This window comes from Macaca fascicularis, chromosome 10, assembly GCF_037993035.2.
Source record: "Macaca fascicularis isolate 582-1 chromosome 10, T2T-MFA8v1.1".
In the NCBI taxonomy this organism is placed as follows: Eukaryota; Metazoa; Chordata; class Mammalia; order Primates; family Cercopithecidae; genus Macaca; species Macaca fascicularis.
In genome coordinates, this window is record NC_088384.1 from 61,877,092 (window position 1) to 61,897,486 (window position 20,395).

Sequence of the window (20,395 nt, forward strand, 5' to 3'; positions counted from 1 at the left end):
TGTAATCACACTGGTAATCAGAGAGAGTGTCACAGTCTCTTGAAGGCAGATTGTCTTATACAATTTCACAGTTTGAAGTGCATCTAGGAGTTGGACAAAACAATTGCAAGCTGCTGTTGAAAGAATGAAGGATACCCATGTCCAAAAGTATCCCATAATTTCATCTAGGCCAGATGGAAAATGTGAAATTGGAGGGTTCTTTTCTATCAGAAGGTCAAGATCATCTAGAATGGGGATCTTGGTCCTAGACTGCAGCCTGCTTTCATGATCAAAACGCTAAAAAGCACCTCCCCATTCCTACTTCTTAAACGTGCCTGGATGTTAGTGCTAACAGCAGTGCCTTATCTTGTTGGTCATCTTAACTTTGAAGGAATAATATTTTTTCTACAAGACTCAGTATTTTCTTTTTGTTTGTTTTTTTGAGACAGTCTCACTTTGTCATCCAGGCTGGAGTGTAGTGGAGCCATCTCGGCTCACTGCAGCCTTCACCTCCCAGGCTCCAGCGATCCTCCTGCCTCAATCCCCCAAGTAGCTGGGACCACAGGCCTGCGCCACCACACCTGGCTAATTTTTATATTTTTTTGTAGAGATGGGGTTTTGCCATGCTACACAGGCTGGTCTCAAACACCTGAGCTCTATAGAGATCCACCTGCCTTGGCCTTCCAAAGTGCTATGATTACAAGTGTGAGCCACCACACCCGTCAGTACTTTTATTTTGAATGGGGGAAAAAAAAAAACCAGCCAGTAAATTTTCCTGAAATGGCCCTTGGACCAAAACAAATGAAGAAAAGAACCACTCACTGCTGGCCTAGTAGAGAGTCCGGGTGAATCCGACCTCTTGTGAGTTCCTCAAAGAAGCCTCACCTGCCCTGTCAGCAGGCCACTGTGCCTCCCTCATAGGGAGCTCTCCTCAGGCAAATTCATGTCCTTTCTCTGACTTCGTTTTCTATTCCTGCCTTTTAAAATGCGCTGAAGAAGGCAAATGTGTTATTGATAGATAATGATCTAGCCTCTCTTGGTATCACCTGGAAGTGTGTTTGGGAGCTAGATGAGCAAAAGGCACACTGGTGAAAAATCAGCGCTCTGGTTATTTAAGTAATACAGACAGGTGGTCCAGTTTTTATATATATATTTTTTTAATTTGAGTCTGTGTCTTGCTGAATTGGTATTTTTGAAAAATCAAGAATTTGGAAATCAAACTTTGGAAAATTCAAAACCAAAAGAGTAACTTTTGGGTCCACGTTCAGGTTGCAGGCTCTGCTGATTGAATAAGCCATGTCCTTCCCAAGGCTTTCTTCATTTTATATTTATAGGAATGATACAAGACAGAAACATCCAATTATGATAGAATAACCATGATTAGTATTAGAGCATCAGCAAGGAGAAAAATTCGCTTGGGTTATGTGAGATTTCTGACTTGAACCCGGTCACACGCGTCCTGAAAAGCGACTCATCTGAGACGGAATTTCCTTCAGGAGGCTTGAGGCTTCTCATATGTTTGTGAAGAGGGGATGAGAAGAAAGTTGGGTACCACAGCGGTGACAGGAGCCGGGCCCTTTCTGACACAGCTCCCCCTGGGACAGCCATGCATGTCCAGCCATTGTCCGTCTGTCTGTCCCAGCTCCATCCCCTCCTACAGCCATAATTTTCTGTTCCCAGAAAGCAAGTCAGATGTTAGATAAATTAAGAAGTAACTTTGTTTGCACTAGTGCTCTTGACTGTGCTCTGACGTTATCTTTCTCTTCTCTCTGTAACATTTTGAGAGCACCCCGTCAGTGCTGCAGGTGCCTAGCGCTCACCTCTCCCTGCTTGTCCCTTGATCCTCTCTCCTCGGAGATGGTTGGTCATGGTGGATAATTTTTCTTTTCAGGCTCTGCTTGCTTCTCTGCTTCGTCCCACAGACAGGGCAGAGCTCCCACAGCCCCTGTAGGTGGAACATCATACAGAGATTTAAGGGAAGCGGTATTAAGCCAGAAATATCCATATAGGTGTCCCCACTTTTCTACAAGAAACCCAATGGTAGAGATTTCAGGTAGTCTCAGAGAAAACCAAGATAAACTCTTTATCCAGGAGAATTGATTGGCTTTTCGGTTCAAATACTACATATCCAGGTCAAGTGCAGTGGCTCACACCTGTTGTCCCAGCACTTTGGGAGGCCAAGGCAGGCGGATCACGAGTTCGGGAGTTGGAGACCAGCCTGACCAATGTGGTGAAACCCCATGTCTACTGAAAATACAAAATTAGCTGGGCATGGTGGCGCACACCTGTAATCCCAGCTACTCAGAAGGCTGAGGCAGGAGAATCGCTTGAACCCGGGAGGTGGAGGTTGCGGTGAACCAGGATCACGCCATTGTACTCCAGCCTGGGTGACAGAGCAAGACTCCATCTCAAAAAGCAAACAAACAAACCAATACTACATATCCAGTCCTTGTAGTAATTAACATATATGATATTATATAAATGTTACTGATACAGGAATCTCATAAAAATGAAACAGGCCAGGTGCAGTGGCTCACACATGTAATCCCAGCACTTTGGGAGGCCAACGTGAGAGGATTGCCTAAGTCTAGGAGTTCAAGATTAGCTTGGGCAACAGAGTGAGACCTCGTCTCTACAGAAAAGTCTTTTTTTTTTTTTTTTTTTTTTGAGGCGGAGTCTCACTCTGTCGCCCAGGCTGGAGTGCAGTGGCCGGATCTCAGCTCACTGCAAGCTCCGCCTCCCGGGTTTATGCCATTCTCCTGCCTCAGCCTCCCGAGTAGCTGGGACTACAGGCGCCCGCCACCTCGCCCGGCTAGTTTTTTGTATTTTTTAGTAGAGACGGGGTTTCACCCTGTTAGCCAGGATGGTCTCGATCTCCTGACCTCGTGATCCGCCCGTCTCGGCCTCCCAAAGTGCTGGGATTACAGGCTTGAGCCACCGCGCCCGGCCTACAGAAAAGTCTTAAAGGTAGCTGGGTGTGGTGGCACGCACCTGTAATTCCAGCGACTATGAGTCTGAGCTGGGAGGATTGCTTGAGCCCAGGAGTTTGAGGCTGTAGTGAGGTGTGATTGTGTCACTGCACTCCAGCCTGGGCAGCAGCATGAGACCCTGTCTCATATATATATATATATATATATATATATATATATATATATATATATATATTCAGAGAAAAAAAAAGATGGTCATATCTGTATTGAACAGGTACAAACCTTTTTCTTCTCACTATTTCCTAAACAATGCAGCCTAACAGCTAATTACATAGTATTTACATTGTACTGACTATTGTAAGTAATCTAGAGCTAATTTAAAATATACAGGAAGATGTGCGTAGGTTATATGCAAATACTACCTTTTATACAAGGGACTTGAGCATCTGTGGAGTTTGGTATCTGCCAAGGGTCCTGGAACCAATCCCCCAGGGATACTGAGGGACAATTGTAATTTGAAGATGAAAGTACCTCTAGATCACACATTCCAGCCCCTTTACTTTGTGGCGAATGAGTCTGAGATCATGCGGAGATGGGATGGTGTATCTTGTTGGTAAAATACTTGAATATATGGGGTTGCTGCTCGCCTTTTGTGAACTGTAAAGAACGACATAAGAAAACAAACAAGTGTGGTCAAGATGGTGTCAGACTGAAGTGACACCAGACTGGGCCATCTGATCCCCCTGCTCTTTGATGGATGGAAGAAAGTCAGCTGGTAATTATTACGAACAACACAAAAGAATCTGTGATTAGAACGAGCAAAATTGCAATTTCATTATTTGTCTAGTATTTGACAGCTATTTTTGGGGGACTTCCTATGTGCTAGGCAACACCAGATGCTAGGGATGCAAGGAGGAAAGACCCACAGTTTCTATCTTCCTGTGAAATGACATGCATTCAAGGGATGCATTCTGGCATTCATTCAGACAGGAAAAGTTTGGAAACAGCTTTTTCAGTATGGGATCGTTTACATAATCCTGGTAGCTCCATTTGTTGAAATCTTTTGCAGCCCTGAAAAAAGGAAGAAGTAGTTCAGATGTTCTGATAGTGGCAAGTGAGCTAACTCAGGCCGAGCTTTCAAGGAGGACTACTAGAAAAACTGAACAAAATAATAAAAACAAATATTTTGAAAACAGTAAAGAGCAAATAAATCAGTGAGAAATTGCCAGTCAAAAAATCTGTGATAGGCTGGGCATGGTGGCTCAGGTCTATAATCCCAGTACTTTGGCAGGCCAAGGCAGGAGAATCACTTGAGCTCAGGAGTTCAAGACCAGTCTGGCCAACATGGCCAGACTTTGTCTCTACTAAAAATAAAAAACAATTAGCTGGGGGGCGGGGTGGTACACACATGTAGACCCGGCTACTCAGGAGGCCAAGGTGGAAGATCACTTGAGCTTGGGAGACTGAGGCTGCAGTGAGCTATGATCGTGCCCATTGCCCTCCAGCTTGGTGATAGAGTGAGATCTTGTCTCAGAGACAAACAAAAAAAAAGTGTAGTAAATTAAGTACCCAGAGAGGTAAGGTTAGCACACAAAAGCCCATTTTCCTTGAGAATATTTTGTGATTTTAAGTAAGCAACTGAGAAATTGATCTGTGGCTTTGAGGACCTCAAAGGGCCCCAGAAACATATGTCAAAACCTGGACTCATTTAAGGTAGAAACCCAGGGTTGGCAAACCAACCCCGAATTTAAGGAAGAATCCTGAAGGGTAAGACCTGTATGGTAAAGATGAATTGCAGTCAGTCATTATACTGCTTTGTGGTCTGATCTTATATCCCTCAGTACACTAGATAATCTCAAATCCTGCACTTAGATTACTGGCACTGCATGGATAGGCACCTAGCCAAAGCAAACAATAAAAGTGCCATCATCCCAAATCTGAAATTATTCCTAAATAATAGCCAAATACAATGACCAGCATACGGTAAAGGATAACTGGGCAAAGAAACAAGACAGGATGAGCAAGAACCAGCAGAAACAACTGACAATGGAAACAGACCCACAAAAATGTGAGATATTAGAATTGTTGGACACAAAATATAAAACAACTATGGTTACTATATTAGAGATTTTTTTAAAGCTTAAAAAATATCTATAAGAACTCTAAAAAGTGAAGTAACAAATCTGAACAATGAACCAAATAAAATGTCTAGAATTGAAAAGTATAAGGCCGGGCACGGTGGCTCAAGCCTGTAATCCCAGCACTTTGGGAGGCCGAGACGGGCGGATCACGAGGTCAGGAGATCGAGACCATCCTGGTGAACACGGTGAAACCCCGTCTCTACTAAAAAATACAAAAAAACTAGTCGGGCGAGGTGGCGGGCGCCTGTAGTCCCAGCTACTCGGGAGGCTGAGGCAGGAGAATGGCGTAAACCCGGGAGGCGGAGCTTGCAGTGAGCTGAGATCCGGCCACTGCACTCCAGCCTGGGCGACAGAGCCAGACTCTATCTCAAAAAAAAAAAAAAAAAAAAAGAAAAGTATGATCACCAAAATTTAAATAGAAGCATTTAAGAGCAGATTAGACACAGCTGAAGAAACCATTCATTAACTGGAGTCATCCAGAATGCAGCATGAAGATATAAAAAGAGGTGGTACAGATGGCGTGAGAAAGTCCAGCATCTCTTTAACTGGCGTCCCGGGAGGAAACAAGTGAATGCTGGAGGGGCATTATGTGAAGAAGTAATAGCTAAAACATTTTCAGGACAGATGAAACATAGGTCTTGGGATTCCAAAAGCCTGTGAAATTCCAAGCAGGATAAAGAGACATCTATATCTGGCTTACTATGTGAAACTGAAGGAAAACAAAGCCAGACAGAATATCTTAAAAACAGCCAGAAGTGGGTACACAGGATCTCTTTGCATTTTTCTTACAACCGCATATGGGTCTATAATGATCTCAAGATGAAAAGTTTAATAATTTTAAAAGGGAAGCTAGAGAAAAGACATATCCTAAAAGTGAGCCATAGTTAGATTGACCATCGCTTTCTCTAATGTAACAGTAGAAGTCAGAAGACTTCTGACTTCTGGAAAGATATCTCCAATATGCTAGAAGAAAATAACTGCCAACCTGAATTTCATACCGAGTAAAAATAACCTTTAAGAATAAAGGTGAAAGAATGCCTCTGTGAGAAGGAGAGTTCTGCTTAGCAGTGAAAGGATATAGAGGCAAAGACACCCAATAAATATTTGTTGAGTCTCTACTATATGCTACTAAAGTGAGCTCACATTTTAACTGGGGGGCAGAAAATAAGCAAATGCATGTATAATTTAATTCAGAGAGTAATACATGTGTGTCCCAGGCAGAGGTGTCTGCAAAGAAACAGCCACATTTTGCATTCAGTGGCAGCAACAGAGATGTGCTCATGCAAATTCTTGGCCAGATTGTGGAATCCTACTTGGACCTATGGCCCCAAACCTTCTTTTCCAACACTTAATGGAGATATTTTGACCAACCTAATAGCCCTTCTGTTGATTTCTTTCTGTGTGACTTTCACTGAAGCGTACCTACAGAAAAGAGCATGTTTCCAAGTGTACAAGGTCAGTGAATATTCCAAACTGAGTGCACCTTTGTAACCATCACACCCTTATCCCTCATCATGTCTTTTTGGTTCCTCTGCTACCAAAGGTTAACCACTGTCTGGACGCCAACACCATAGATTTTTTTTTTTTTTTTGCCTGTTGCTGAATTTTATATAAATTCTGTATTTTAATACAGCACATACTCAGTACATACTCTCTGACTTTTTTTTTCTTTTTTTTTTTTTTTTTTTTTTTTTGAGACAAGGTCTCACTTTGTCACCCAGGCGTGATCTTGGCTCACTGTAGCCTTGACCTCCTGGGCTCAAGCAATCCTCCTGCCTCAGCCCCCCAGATAGCTGGGTCTACAGGCACACACCACCATGCCTGGCTAATTATTGTGTTTTTTTGTACAGATGAGGTTTCACTATGTTGCCCAGGCTGGTCTCCAACTCCTGAGCTCAAGCAATCACCCTGCCTCTGCCTCCCAAAGTGCTGGGATTACAGTGGGATTACAGGCATGAGCCGCCACACCCAGCCATTCTCTGGCTTCTTTACTCAATAGTATGTCTCTGAGATACATTCATGTTACTGTGTCTATTAGTGGTTTGTTCTTTTTCATTGTCATGTATTTCATTGTATGACTATGCCTGTATCAATTTGTTTATCCATTCTGTTTGAATGAACAGCAGAGTCATTTCCACTATTCTAAAAGGATAATTTATAAGTTATAAATGATTTCTTTGTTAAAAAAAGAATTAATGTAAAATAAAAACATGTTAGATAAAAAAATTGGCACTGGCATATTCAAGAAAAACAAAGATCTAAAGGATGTGTTTTAAATAGTTGGAAAATTATTCCAGATGGAAAGTCAGAAATGCAAGAAGAGGCCGGGCGCGGTGGCTCAAGCCTGTAATCCCAGCACTTTGGGAGGCCGAGACGGGCGGATCACGAGGTCAGGAGTTCGAGACCATCCTGGCTAACACGGTGAAACCCCGTCTCTACTAAAAAATACAAAAAAAAACTAGCCGGGCGAGGTGGCGGGCGCCTGTAGTCCCGGCTACTCGGGAGGCTGAGGCAGGAGAATGGCGTAAAATCCCGGGAGGCAGAGCTTGCAGTGAGCTGAGATCCGGCCACTGCACTCCAGCCTGGGTGACACAGCGAGACTCCGTCTCAAAAAAAAAAAAAAAAAAAAAAAGAAATGCAAGAAGAAAAAGAGAATAAGTATGTGGATAATTCTAAATGAACATTATATAAAACCAAAAATAGTATTTTGTGAGGGTTTAAAACATATAGAAATAAAATATGTGATAACAAAGACATTGAAGTCAGCAGTGTGGTAACTGGAGCTAATATATTTCACTGGCTTTATATTGTCATAGAAGAGGGTAAAAGTATTGATTAATAGTCAACTTTGGTAAACTAAGAATGGATGTTGTAATTTTAGGGTAATCAGTAGAAAAGTTGAAATAGACTGTATAACTTTTTTTTTTTTTTTGAGACAGTCTCGCTCTGTTGCCCAGGTTGGAGTGCAATGGCGCTATCTCGGCTCACTGCAACCTCCGCCTCCTGGGTTCAAGTGATTCTTCTGCCTCGGCCTCCCAAGTAGCTAGGATTACAGGCGCACGCCAGCATGCCCGGCTAATTTTTGTATTTTTAGTAGAGATGGGGGTCTCACCATATTGGCCAGGCTGGTCTTGAACTCCTGACCTCACATGATCCACCTGCCTTAGCCTCCCAAAGTGCTGGGGTTACAGGCATGAGCCACCATGCCTGGCCATAACATCTAAATTAGTAAGAGAAAAGTGAAATCCTAAAACAGTGAATCCAAAGGCGGGGTGGGGGAAGGGAGAGAAAAAGCAAGCAAGTCAAATTGAAAGCAGAAAGCAAAATAGTCAATTTAAATCTAGTAAATCAGTAATCACGTTAAATGTCATTAGATTACATATTTAAGTTGAAGGATAGAGTTTGTCAGATTGGACAAAATCCAACTGTTACCATTCATAAGAGATATATCTAAAACATAAAGTATATAAAAAATTGGAATTAAAAGTTCAATAAAAAGATATCATGTAAATACTGACCAAAAGAAAGCTGGGGTAGTTTCTCGATAAAAGAGAAAATGGACTTTATAGTGAAAAGCTTTACTGAATTAAAGAGTGTGAGCATTTTATTACAATAAAAGGTTCAGTTCACCAAGGGAATATGCCTATTGGCACATTCTATGGCCCAGCAATCCCCTCCTCAGATGGGTACCATAGCGAAGCCTCTGAGGACACAGAGAAGCTAAATGAAACTAAGCTGTAGGCATGCATGCAAATGAGGTCTAGAACAGCAAGGAAGCTGTCACCATAAAAGTCAGGGTAAGGTTCAGGAGATGCAGGGGGAAGGGTCATGGTGGAGAGGCCTTCTGCAGTGCTGATGGCGTTGGGGACACCATGGGGGCGTTCACCTTATGTGTAACGTTTCATGGTCATCAGATCCCTCTTTCCTAATTATGTTGTTTGATTTACAAAATTGTTGATAGTGTTTATTTGGTGGTAGGATTCTGGTCCACTTTTACTTTCCTTATCATGCTCCTCTATTTTTAAAAATCTTAAGTAAATATTTGAAAACATGACTGTTCTCATTCTAAAAGGCAATAATAATATGTTTCTATCTGAGAGAAAATCCAAAAGATTCGCATATGAAATGTGTGATCTGTTGAAAGTGACATTGTCCTCTCTCACCTTCAATTCACCCAGGTTAACTTTGAGGAATTTAAAGAAGGTTTTGTGGCTGTGTTGTCATCAAATGCTGGTGTTCGCCCCTCAGATGAAGACAGTAGTTCTTTGGAATCAGGTAAGAGGATTTAATCCTATTGGCCATATTTTCTTTTCATTATTTGTTTGTTAACTTTTGGAGTGTAATATTCTAATGAAAGAATCCAGCAGTTCTGAAAACTGAATTCTACCTTACTTTCTGTCACCCACAAGGTATATGGACTTGGAAAAAACACTTGATGTTTTTTCTTCCTTTGTTTATTTGTGAAATGGTGTCATATAATAATGCATGCTGTGCCCGCCGTGGATGATAACACTGCACTGTGCTGATGTAAGTGATCAGAATCCTGTTACAGGGACAGGGCTGCTGGGACACAGGCTATGTCCCTAAGTGGAAGTGGCATCCTTGGGGAAAGCCACCTGGCCTTGGTTCCAGCCTCAGGGTGCCAGGATGGTAACAGGCTGTGGGCGAGGTCAGAGGGAGGGCTACCCAGGCCTGGAGTGTTGAGGTCATGGTGGCCTGCTTCTTGGTTGTAGATGGCCCCATGTCAGGAGGGTGTGAAATGGGGGTGGCTCTTTCCCTTTTGCAGGGGTATTGTGTTTGTGGTATTGATTAGTGTGTTACAGAGGGAGCGCCTCCCTCGTGTCTCACAGCAGGATGTCCTGGTCAGGAGGGGTGTGCGGCAGTAGATAAGGCTGTCACAGGGTTTGGGGCAGAGGACGAGAAAGTGGAAGGGACCAGGCTCACACAGAGGTTTTCTGTGTGAGCATATGGCATTGAGCTTTGTGTACGTTTACAAAGAGTCCAATTAACCCTCATAGAAATCCTGTGGCATTACTTACCATACCAGTTATTCAGATGAGGAAACTGAGGCCCCAGGTGAGAAGAGAAGTTGGCTTGAGTTCCTTCCTCCCCTGAAAATGGATTTTTCTTTTCTATTCCACATGGCCAGGCTGCAAATTTTCCAAATTTTCACACTTTGCTTCCCTTTTAAATGTAAATTTTAGTTTCAGATCATCTCTTTGCTCATGAATATAAGCGTATGCTGTTAGAAGTAGCCAGGGCACATCTTCCATGCCTTGCTGCTTAGAAATTTCTTCCACCAGATGCTCTAAATCATTTCTCTCAAGGTCAAAGTTTCACAGATCTCTAGGGCAGAGGCAAAATGCCACTAGGCTCTTTGCTAAAGCATAGCAAGTGTGACCTTTTTCCAGTTCCCAGTATACTCCTTATCTCCATTTGAGACTGCTGCAGTCAGGACTTCATTGTCCATATCACTATTAGCATTTTGGTCACAACAGTTCAACATGTCTCTAGAAGGTTACAAACTTTCCCACATCTTCCTGTCTTCTTCTAAGCCCTCCAAACTGTCCCGACTTCTGCCTGTTATCCAATTCCAAAGCTGCTTCCACATTTTCATGTATCTTTGTAGCAGTGCTCCACTCCTGGTGCCAATTTTCTGTATTAGTCTGTTTTCACATTGCTATAAGGAACTACCTGAGACTGGGTAATTTGTTTTTAAAGAAGAGTTTTAATTGACTCACAGTTCCTCAGACTGTACAGGAGGCCTGGCTGGGGATGCCTCAGGAAATTCACAATCATGGCAGAAGGTGAAGGGGAAGCAGGCATGTCTTACATGAATGGAGAAGGAGGAAGAGAGCAGGGGAAGGTGCTACACACTTTTAAACAACCAGATCTCATGAGAACTCACTATCATGAGAATAGCAATTGGAAAATCCACCTGCATGATCCAATCACCTCCCACCAGACCCCACCTCCAACGCTGACGATTACAATTTGACATGAGATTTGGGTGGGGACACAGAGCCAAACCATATTAACCTCCCATATGCTCAGACCTTTCTGGTGAGAATGTGCTAGGCCAGTCCTTGATGGTGCCTGCTGTCTTGGGGTGATTGTTAATCAGGCCCATGATGACTCTGTCCCAGTGGGGTGAGAGATATTCTGGTCACCCTGCTTATTGTCAGCTGACATTTATCGTGTTCAGTCAGGTTACTGAGAGTCAGGTATATATGTTCTTGGATTTTTGGAGGTTTTATTGCTCCTTTGCATAGATAGCTAGATTTCCTATTAGTTTTTCATTACATAAAAGCGAAATATGCTTGAAAAACTGTAAATAGCAGATAGAGTTTAGGGGAAAGTCCTCCTCTCCCCACCCTTGCTTTCACAGTCTCCCAACCAAGGCATAGAATTGCCATTGTTCACTGTTTCTCGGGTCTTTCCAGAGGCTTCTATGTGCAGAGCAGTGCGTGTTTAGGAGGCGCACTCGGTGCTGAGTGTGCATCTTCTCAGAGCGTACCTGCTGGCCTGCACGGGCCCATAACTGCTATAAAGGACTCCCACCAAATTTCCTGTTTTCTTTCCAGCTGCCTCCAGTGCCATCCCTCCAAAGTATGTGAATGGTTCTAAGTGGTACGGCCGTCGGAGCCGGCCCGAGCTATGTGACACTGCCACAGAAGCCAGACACGTGCCCGAGCAGCAAACCCAGGCCAGCCTGAAAAGTCAACTCTGGCGCTCAGCGTCTCTGGAGAGCGTGGAGGTGGGTCAGGCCCCTCTCCCACCCCAGCTGCCCAGTGTTGGGAATAACAAATGCTTCCTTTCATCCCTGTTTGTAGCACGTGATCACAAGATGTGGGGAGGGCAGGGCACTCTTCAGGCACCTTGAGTCACCAGAAGCTTGGTCACTTTGGGGAATGCCATTTCATTTAAATTGGGTCTGGTTGTCTTCAGGACAGTCCTGGCCACAGGATTCTCTCCTGAATTGGTGCAATAGAGAATTTGTGCATCAATCCTTTGTGTACAATATCTCTTTTTCCCCGATACCACCACCAACTCTAGAAGGCAATGTTTATGGCTTCATGGGAGTGAAGGGTCAACGTGCTAAGAGTAGAAAAGGGAAGATGCCTTTTTGAAACAGCCTCGAGGTCAGGAGTGTGAGTGTGTCAACCCCCAGCCCTGCCTATCTTGAACACTTAGTTATACTGAGGCCCAGCACTTACAACTGGCCTGTATGAGCCAATGCCTCCTGGGGCCTTGGAAGTTGCCTCCCTGTCCCCCAGGCTCCCTGGGTCATTTGCTGCAGGTGGCTGGTATGCAGGGATCACCCAGTGAAAGGGGGATGGGCCCAGGAGATGGCTGCCAGAGTCTCGTGGGGCTTCATGTTAAGAAATATGTCCATGGGGCAGGTCCACAGCTTGTAAGTTAATCATGGACTGGGTTGAACCATTTTCAATGATTCCAAAATGTTCCTGGTTCCTGCTCTCTGTACCGTCAGCGTCTGCCAGGTGGGCCTCCATCAGGAGCACCTCCTTCTTAGGTCAGGGCCCCAGTGGACTTGTTTACCATTTGTCTTCACCATTTGTGGAGGCAAAGAGGAAAAACAACCAAAATATATTTAAATGTTAGAGTCTCTTTTCTCAGGGGTATGTGACATCTAGGCGATGCCAGTAAATCCAGAATATTCCTTTTTCGTTCTGTTTTAAAAATTTGGACCTCAGGGATGGAGAGATAGTGAATCTCCTCCTTGTGGTGGATCTTCATTGGTGCCATTCTGCTTCTTAAATCATCTTTGATTCCCAAAACCTGAACGCGGGGAAAGCCGCCTTTAGGGTTGTCAGTGCAGTTGAACTCAAAAAATGGGGTTGAGTATTTATCACCAACTCACAGATTCTCCCCAGTCAAAGCCAGTGCCAGCTTTGAAGCATACAGAGTCTTGGTCACCAGGCATCCATTCCACAGTCACTTGTGGGGACACACAACACCCGGACAAAAGCAGACTTTGACTCTGGTTGGCTGACGCAGTCACTGCAGCACGAGGTTTTTACTTAAGTCGCACGTTTCTTGATGGCCCCGGCTCTTGTCTTGGGTGCAGGTTTGCAAAGGCTGCTGGGGTGTGAGGTGATTACCAGGTGCTGTGCTATCCCAAGCCCTTGAAGGGATACAGAAACCTGCTCTCTCACCCTGCGGCTGTTTGCTGAACTGATGTGGTTGATGAGGGAAAGGTGCAGAGAGGCGCGTTGCAAGCCTCTTATGGAGAATGTGTCCCGAGACTGAATGATTGACTGTGGCTGCAGGGCTGGCTTCTTTCAAGTGCTGGGTCTGAAGCCATCGCCATCATCACCATGCAGAGGCGGACAGGCTTCTCTGCTGCTGGACACAAGTGTTTGATTGTATTTGCAGGGTCAACTGTTGACGAATGGGTTTATGTTGAGGAGCCCGAGCGTGCGGAACAAGGCGTGTCCCCTGTCTCCCTGGTCCAGCCCCTCACTGCTGCTAGGCGGGGCTCACCTGGGGCTGCTAGCTGGCATGCAGGGCAGCCCCAAGGTGGGGGTGGGCTTCTCCTCTGAGGGATTGACTCCATACTCAGCCGTCTGCCACTTCCCCAAACATCCTGCTCTATTTGTTCCCGGTGCTCCGTCCCCAGCAGCACCCCCTGGAACTCACAGCCTTCTCTCTGCATCTTTCTGCAGAGTCTCAAGTCAGATGAAGAGGCCGAGAGCACTAAAGAAGCTCAGAATGAATTATTCGAAGCACAAGGTAAAGCCTCAGCCTCGCATTTGGTGCACTCTGCCTTTGCCCAGAGCTTTGAAAGCTGAAGAGCCGGGTCACTGGGCAGTACACACCACAAGTTTAATATCCTGGGAAATGCGTGGGGTGGGTTGTGTCCCGCTGGATTCCTCCTTCTCCAGGAGTGGTCAGAATGTCATCATCTCAGCAGTGAGGCCATCACTCGGTCCTCATTCTCCCAAGGTCAGACCCTGGGGCAGAGGCCCGTGGCCGAGGGAGCAGTGTGGTTTGTCACACTTCATGGTCTGCAAGTACCGCTGTGACCCTAGCTGGCAGGTATGGCCCTGTGGTTTCAGGCAGGAGGGCTTTGCTTGGCCCCATCACCTCAGACTGCCCCTATACCTCCTTTCTGGTACGCTGGGCTAGGTACAGCCTCTCCCCTGCTGTGCAGGGGCATTCTTAGCACCCACCAGGGTTTCATCTGTCCCACAAATGGAGTGTAATACCTGGTCCTGGAGCTTAGAGCCTTACGTAGCAGAAGGCCAGCAGTTGGGACACAGAAGCAAATCACAGGGTGCAGCCTCACAGCGCTGTGCAGCGCACAGGGAAGGCTCACCATCCGTGCTGCCGTGGTGCCCTCTGCAAGATCTGACATTTTGGGAAGAGAAGCTGCATGCAGGGGCATGATCGAGACTTCAGCTCCCTCACCACGTTTCTGGAGTGACATGCATTACATGTGTTGTGGGGACAGAAAGCTAGACAAAAAAACTTCCCAGTGGATCCCCCTGGGGAGAGGAACAAAGGCTCTGGGAGAGGAGAACTTCTTTTTAATTTTAATTATCTTGTGCTTGCCTATAATACTTCCTTGACATTAAAAAGCGAACAAAAATATTAATTGTGAATCCCAGAGTATTTTGGATAGAAAAGACCAACACCTATGCAAACAATGCAAAAACAGAAGACTCCGTAGAAGTGACTGCTGACTTACCTGATGCCCGCAGGAGTGAAGAAAGGGGCCCCACAGACAGGTGGGTGTGAGAGGATCAGCGTGGTGGCCAGACGCTGAGCTCTGAGGAACTACCCAGGTGTGAAGCCGGCAACCTGGCTAACCCTTGCAGCAGGCTTGGCATAATCCGAGCATCCCTCCTCTCAGAGCAGCTTGGGGCTCAGGCTGAGCTTGGGAACAAGAGCTGAGGTTCACACCAGGCCCTCATGATCACAGCACAAGCTTTTACATCGCTGCTGCAGGCTTCTCCGAGGAGCAGGGCTGCAGTGCTCAAGGAAGGATTGGAGAAGTTGAGAGACTTAGAATGGACTCCATTGCATCTAGGGCCTCTGTTGGGACACTTGAAGGCTGGGTCTGAAATCATATGAAGCGTCACTGATGCGTCTGGGCTGGAGGAGCTCAGCTGAGGACAGCCTCGGAGGGGTTGCAGCAGGCCTCAGCGTGGCTGGGCTTCCTTACAGCATGGTGGCTCTGGGTAGTCAACTGCCTCACCTGGTGGCTCAGGGCCCTAAGGACACGTTGTCCCAAAAACAGGGCTGGGATTTCCTCACTGAGTTCAGGCCAGCCTCAAAGTCACAAAGCATCCCTTCCACCACGTTCTATTGATCAAAGCTGTCACAAGGCTACCAGATTCAAGGAGAAGGGACACAGACCTGAAGCGAAGAGTACCAAAGAAATTGGAAGCCGCATTTCCAAACTGCCTCACATGGGCAGGCTGAAAGCAAGAAGGAAGGCAAAGAGGGGAGAAGTTAGAACAGGGGTGTCATGTGCTTCAGGAAACAGGAAGGCTGGAGGCATTGATGGATGTGTAGGGAGCAAACTGCAGGATCCTTAGCAGCCAGGCATGTAAGGTGCAGGTATAGGGGAGTGCAGGAGGCTGCCATGGCCTTTGAGGAGGCAGTGATGAGAGGAGCTAGTATTTCAGGTTGCAGGGATGCAGGTGACTGGGGAGGAGAGGCTGGAGCCCGGCTGAACACTGAGAGCCCTCTTCAGGCTGCCAGCGCCCCCCATCTCCCCCTGTTGCAGAAGGATCAGGGTGGCAGCATTGGGTGTGTCCCCTTGCAGGAGGCATGAGGCCATCCCAGGAAGTCATCAGGCTGCAGGCTGCACTGGATCCCACCGGTGAGGCATGGGCAGGGTCAGTGGCTCCCAGTCAGTGCCCTGTACCCCAGGAACCTCCAACCCCAGACAGGGTGCCCCGCCATTCTCTTTGCCCTGGGCTGGGCTGCAGGCCAGGCAGGCCGCTGACCATGCAGGGCAGGGAGTAGCACTGGTCTGTGTTCCTTAGTCCTGTGAGCAGTTTCACTGTCTTTCCAGGCTTTTCCATGTGAGTCAGTGGATGCCCTAATGAGGCCTCCCCACACAGGCGGTCACATGGGCTGACTGTGCAGAAACATAGCTTCGATAGAGGGCATTGCCCTGGGATTTCTGCCAAAGTAAACAGTTAGCACCCCTTGGACCATGGTCCTTGAATGCCTGGGCCATTTTTTGTTCAACTTTTTTTTTTTTTTTTTTTTTTGAGACGGAGTCTCACTCTGTCGCCCAGGCTGGAGTGCAGTGGCGTGATCTCGGCTCACTGCAAGCTCCGCCTCCCGTGTTCACACCATTCTCCTGCCTCAGCCTCCCGAGTAGCTGGGACTACAGGCGCCCACCACCATGCCCAACTAATTTTTTGTATTTTTAGTAAAGACGGTTTCACTGTGTTAGCCAGGATGGTCTTGATCTCCTGACCTTGTGATCCGCCCGCCTCAGCCTCCCAAAGTGCAGGGATTACAGGCGTGAGCCACCGCGCCCGGCCTTTGTTCAACTTTTATCTCAGTAAATGTCAGGGGAACTGACCTGAGCTTCTAGCTGTGGTGCTGGACAAAGCAGGGAGACTCCTATGTGCTGAGAAAAGTCAGCCAAGCCGCCGTGTCTTCCATCCTTGACTTGATGTCTAGATCTAGGGCAGCGAAGGGAAGGGCTCGCAGGGGGAGGCTGTTTTTCACCCAGTGATTTCAGTGCTCAGCCTGGAGAGCAGGTTGGGGTTCCTCCCAGCAGTTTACAGAAAGCTTTGTGCAGGATCAGAGCTGACAGACGGTAGTGCGCACACACTCGTGTCAAACTCGGAGGACTTGCCCGACCTCTTCTGCCAGCCTGAGAAATAACCCAGTATCAGGATTGCTTTCACATTTTTTCCTTGGAGATTTCAGGCACCTTAGGCTGGAAGGGACCTCGGAGGTGGCCTTTTCTTACCCGTCCCTTTCCTCTTGTTTTCCTCAACCCAACCCAGAGTGTCATTTGTGAGCACACAGTCTGCCTTCCTTTGGGGGATGGTGGCTTTCCTATTACCAGCGGGATTATCAGTCATTCATGCCCACATGGCTCATCTACCTGAAAGATCCAGACCGCTGAAGCAGAACTGCAACACTAAAGTCTGTGTTGGGTGGAAGCAGACATGTCCGCTCTGGGCTAGGTGGTGTGGACGAGGCATGGAGGAACATGTCTGGCTGGACACATAGGTCACCATAGGAACATGTCTGGCTGGACAGCTGGCTCACCACAGACACTTTCTCTTGGACACCCAGTGTCTGTCCTCATTCTCAAGCTGTTTCCACAGCTTCAAACACATCAAGAAGACAAGCGACTGAAGACAAAGGTTAGGAAAAGTGGCCTTCCACCACCCGAGCCCACTGATGAGTCCTAAACACACCAGTGCCTCCTGAGTGAGGCACGGAGGACACAGTGCCACCTGCAAAGCATTTATGCCAAACAAACAAATGAACTTGAGCCTGCAGCCAAACTAGACTTTGATGCTAACTCAGGTTTTCAGGAAATGTTAAGGATGGAGGAGCTTGTTAGACGACAACACGGGGAAGCAGGCAGATAGATCCGGATGTGGAACATTCCACAGAACAGTGGGTCTGATTTCTTTAAAAAGGCATGGGCTGTGGGGATTTGGGAGAGGTGCTTGTGACTGAAAGATGTGAGAGGAATAACAGCCAAGGGCACCCTGAGGAGTTTGGATGCTGGTTCAAACATATCAACTGTAAGAATATATTTTCGAGACGCTTGGGAAAATCCTGTTGATTTTGTTAGGTGTGATAGTGGCATTGTGGTGATGTAAGAATATATATATTTTTTCTAGAGATATGGATCAAATATGTGGGGGAGAAGTAACATGAGATCCGTGATTTCAAATAACCGAGATGGATCCTGACTCATGGTGTTTTGACTCAACGATTTTTCAACTTTGTGATGGTGTGAGGTCGATATGCATTCAGTAGAAGCCGTCCTTCAGTGTCCATGCGACCGTTCTGATCTTCACTTTCAGTACAGTGTTCAGTAGATTACATGAGACATTGAACATAATATTAGTCTAAAATAGGCTTTGTGTTAGAGGATTTTGCCTCACTGTCGGTTAGTGTGTTCTGAGATGTGTAAGGTAGGCCAGGCCCAGCTACGATGTCGGTGGGTTAGGTATATTCAGTACATCTTTGACTTGACGTTTTCAGCTTATTGTGGGGTTGTTGGGCTGTAGCTCCATCGTAAGTCAGGGAGCATCTATACTTCTAAATACTTCAGCCGTAAGGAAAGCGGGTAGAGAAGAAACCTGTGGCAGGGTGCTGTCATAGTGGAGCCTGAGTAGCAGGTGCTCTGGGCTTCACTTTACTCTTTGTTCTGTGTAAGTTAGAAAGTTTTCAAAAATTAACTTATTAAAAGACTCGTCTTTTTATTGTAAATACAAATAATAGAGTCCTCTCCTTCTTTTTTTTTTTTTTTTTTTTTTTTTTTGAGACGGAGTCTTTTTCTGTAGCCCAGGCTGGAGTGTAGTGGTGCAATCTCGGCTCACTGCAGTGTCCACCTCCTGGGTTCAAGCAGTTCTCTGCCTCAGCCTCCCGAGTAGCTGGGATTACAGGTGGCCGCCATCACACCCAGCTAATATTTGTATTTTTAGTAGAGACGGGGTTTCACCGTCTTGGCCAGTCTGATCTTGAACTCCTGACCTCGTGATCTACCCGCCTCGGTCTCCCAAAGTGCTGGGATTACAGGTGTGAGCCAGCGTGCCCAGCCCCTCTGCCTCTTTTAAATGCTCGCACAGCTGACCATAGAAGGTTCTCTTCAGAAAGAATTTCCCCATTAGAGGCAGATATTTTCCCCCAACATTTATTTTGAAAATTTGTAAACAGAGTGAAGTGCAAACAACTGTGTCATAAAAACCCATGTACCAACCACCTAATTCCACCTTTGGTGCTTTGCAGCTCCCCTTTGTCGGTCTGTCCATCCCTCTGTCCGTCCATCCATCCCTCTGTTGGTCCGTCCATCCAGCCCTCTATCCATCGGTCCATCTGATTTCAGAGTCACTGACCAGCATTGCTGTGCGTCCCCCGCATGCTTCAGCCTGGAGCACAGGACTTAACTGTTGCTGGTTTTTCTCCCCAGCCTTATTGGGGTGTGATTGACAAATAAAAATTGTATATATTTTAGGTGTACAGTGATGATCTGAGACATGTGTACATTGTGAAGTGATGACCACAGTCCAGCCAGTTAACACATCCATCTCACTTAGTTATGTGTGTGTGCTGAGAACACTTGAGATAGACTCTCTTAGCAAACTTCGAGGAAGCAGTCGGGTCTTATTAACTGTAGTCACCGTGCTGTACATTGGGGCTCCAGAAGTTACTCATCTTATAACTGAAAGTGACCCCCCTCCACCAGCATCTCCCCCACCACCCAGCTCTGTAACCACCCTTCTACACCCTGCTCCCATGAGTTCCTCTTTCCTTAGATCCCACATGTGAGTGAGATCTCATGGTGTTTGTCTTTCTGTGTCTGCTTATTTCACCTAGTGTAATGTCTTCCACATTCATCCATGCTGTTGGAAAGGGCAGAACATCCTTCTTTTTAAGGCTGAGTTGTGCTCCATTGTGTATGTATCAGAGTCTAACTGTGACTCCCCCCTTGCTTCAGGACAGCTGCAGACCTGGGATACCGAGGACTTTGGGAGCCCCCAGAAGTCCTGCAGCCCCTCCTTTGACACCCCAGAGAGCCAGATCCGGGGCATGTGGGAAGAGCTGGGGGTGGGCAGCCGCGGGCACCTGAGCGAGCAGGAGCTGGCTGTGGTCTGCCAGAGCATCGGGCTCCGGGGACTCGAGAAAGAGGTGAGGGCACAGCAGGCCACCCAGCCACGTGTTCCTGGCCATGGTCATGGTTTAGTTTTGGGTCTGGAAACCCCTCTACCCTTCAGCCACTCATTTAGGTGCATCACTTTCTAATCTAAAATCCTTTGGTGGCTCTTGGCGTTTCTGCCAAAAGCTAAAAACTCCAGACACCTTTGAAAGCCCATCTCTGATGGAGTTGCCCAGTCCCACCAACTCCCTGCCACGCTCAGGTGTAGCAGGCACTTCCCGTTCCTTCACTCACATCCTTCCTCTGCCTGGATGCCTTTCCCTCTTCTCTGTGTGACCAGGTTCCACTGCACAGCCAAGACAAGACCCCCAAGCCTGTCTGCATTCCCCAGTGGCCATGTTCCTTCTCCTCCTGGGTGGGAGGCCAGTCTGCCTTGCTGGAGTTCTTCTCAGCCCTGTGTCCTTGCTGGGCCTCACACTGCAGGACCTGGCCTTGCTCAGCATCCC

At 46.7% G+C, this 20,395-nt stretch overlaps 1 protein-coding gene across 43 annotated transcripts in view; it reads left to right on the plus strand.

Moving 5' to 3' along the window:
* NINL (ninein like) overlaps positions 1-20,395 on the plus strand; it is a 137,225-nt gene that overhangs the window by 66,648 nt on the left and 50,182 nt on the right. For 40 of the 43 annotated variants that reach the window (XR_012419058.1, XR_012419057.1, XR_012419053.1 and 37 more), the window contains 4 exons: positions 9,229-9,325; positions 11,635-11,807; positions 13,738-13,804; positions 19,731-19,921. Coding sequence is in view for 30 of the 43 variants with exons in the window: in XM_065522652.1 (XP_065378724.1) it covers positions 9,229-9,325; positions 11,635-11,807; positions 13,738-13,804; positions 19,731-19,921 (528 nt within the window). In the remaining 13 variants the exon portion in view is untranslated. Of the gene's footprint in view, positions 1-9,228; positions 9,326-11,634; positions 11,808-13,737; positions 13,805-19,730; positions 19,922-20,395 lie in introns of those variants that run through there. The other 3 variants (XM_074004599.1, XM_074004604.1, XM_074004603.1) reach the window with 3 other exon arrangements.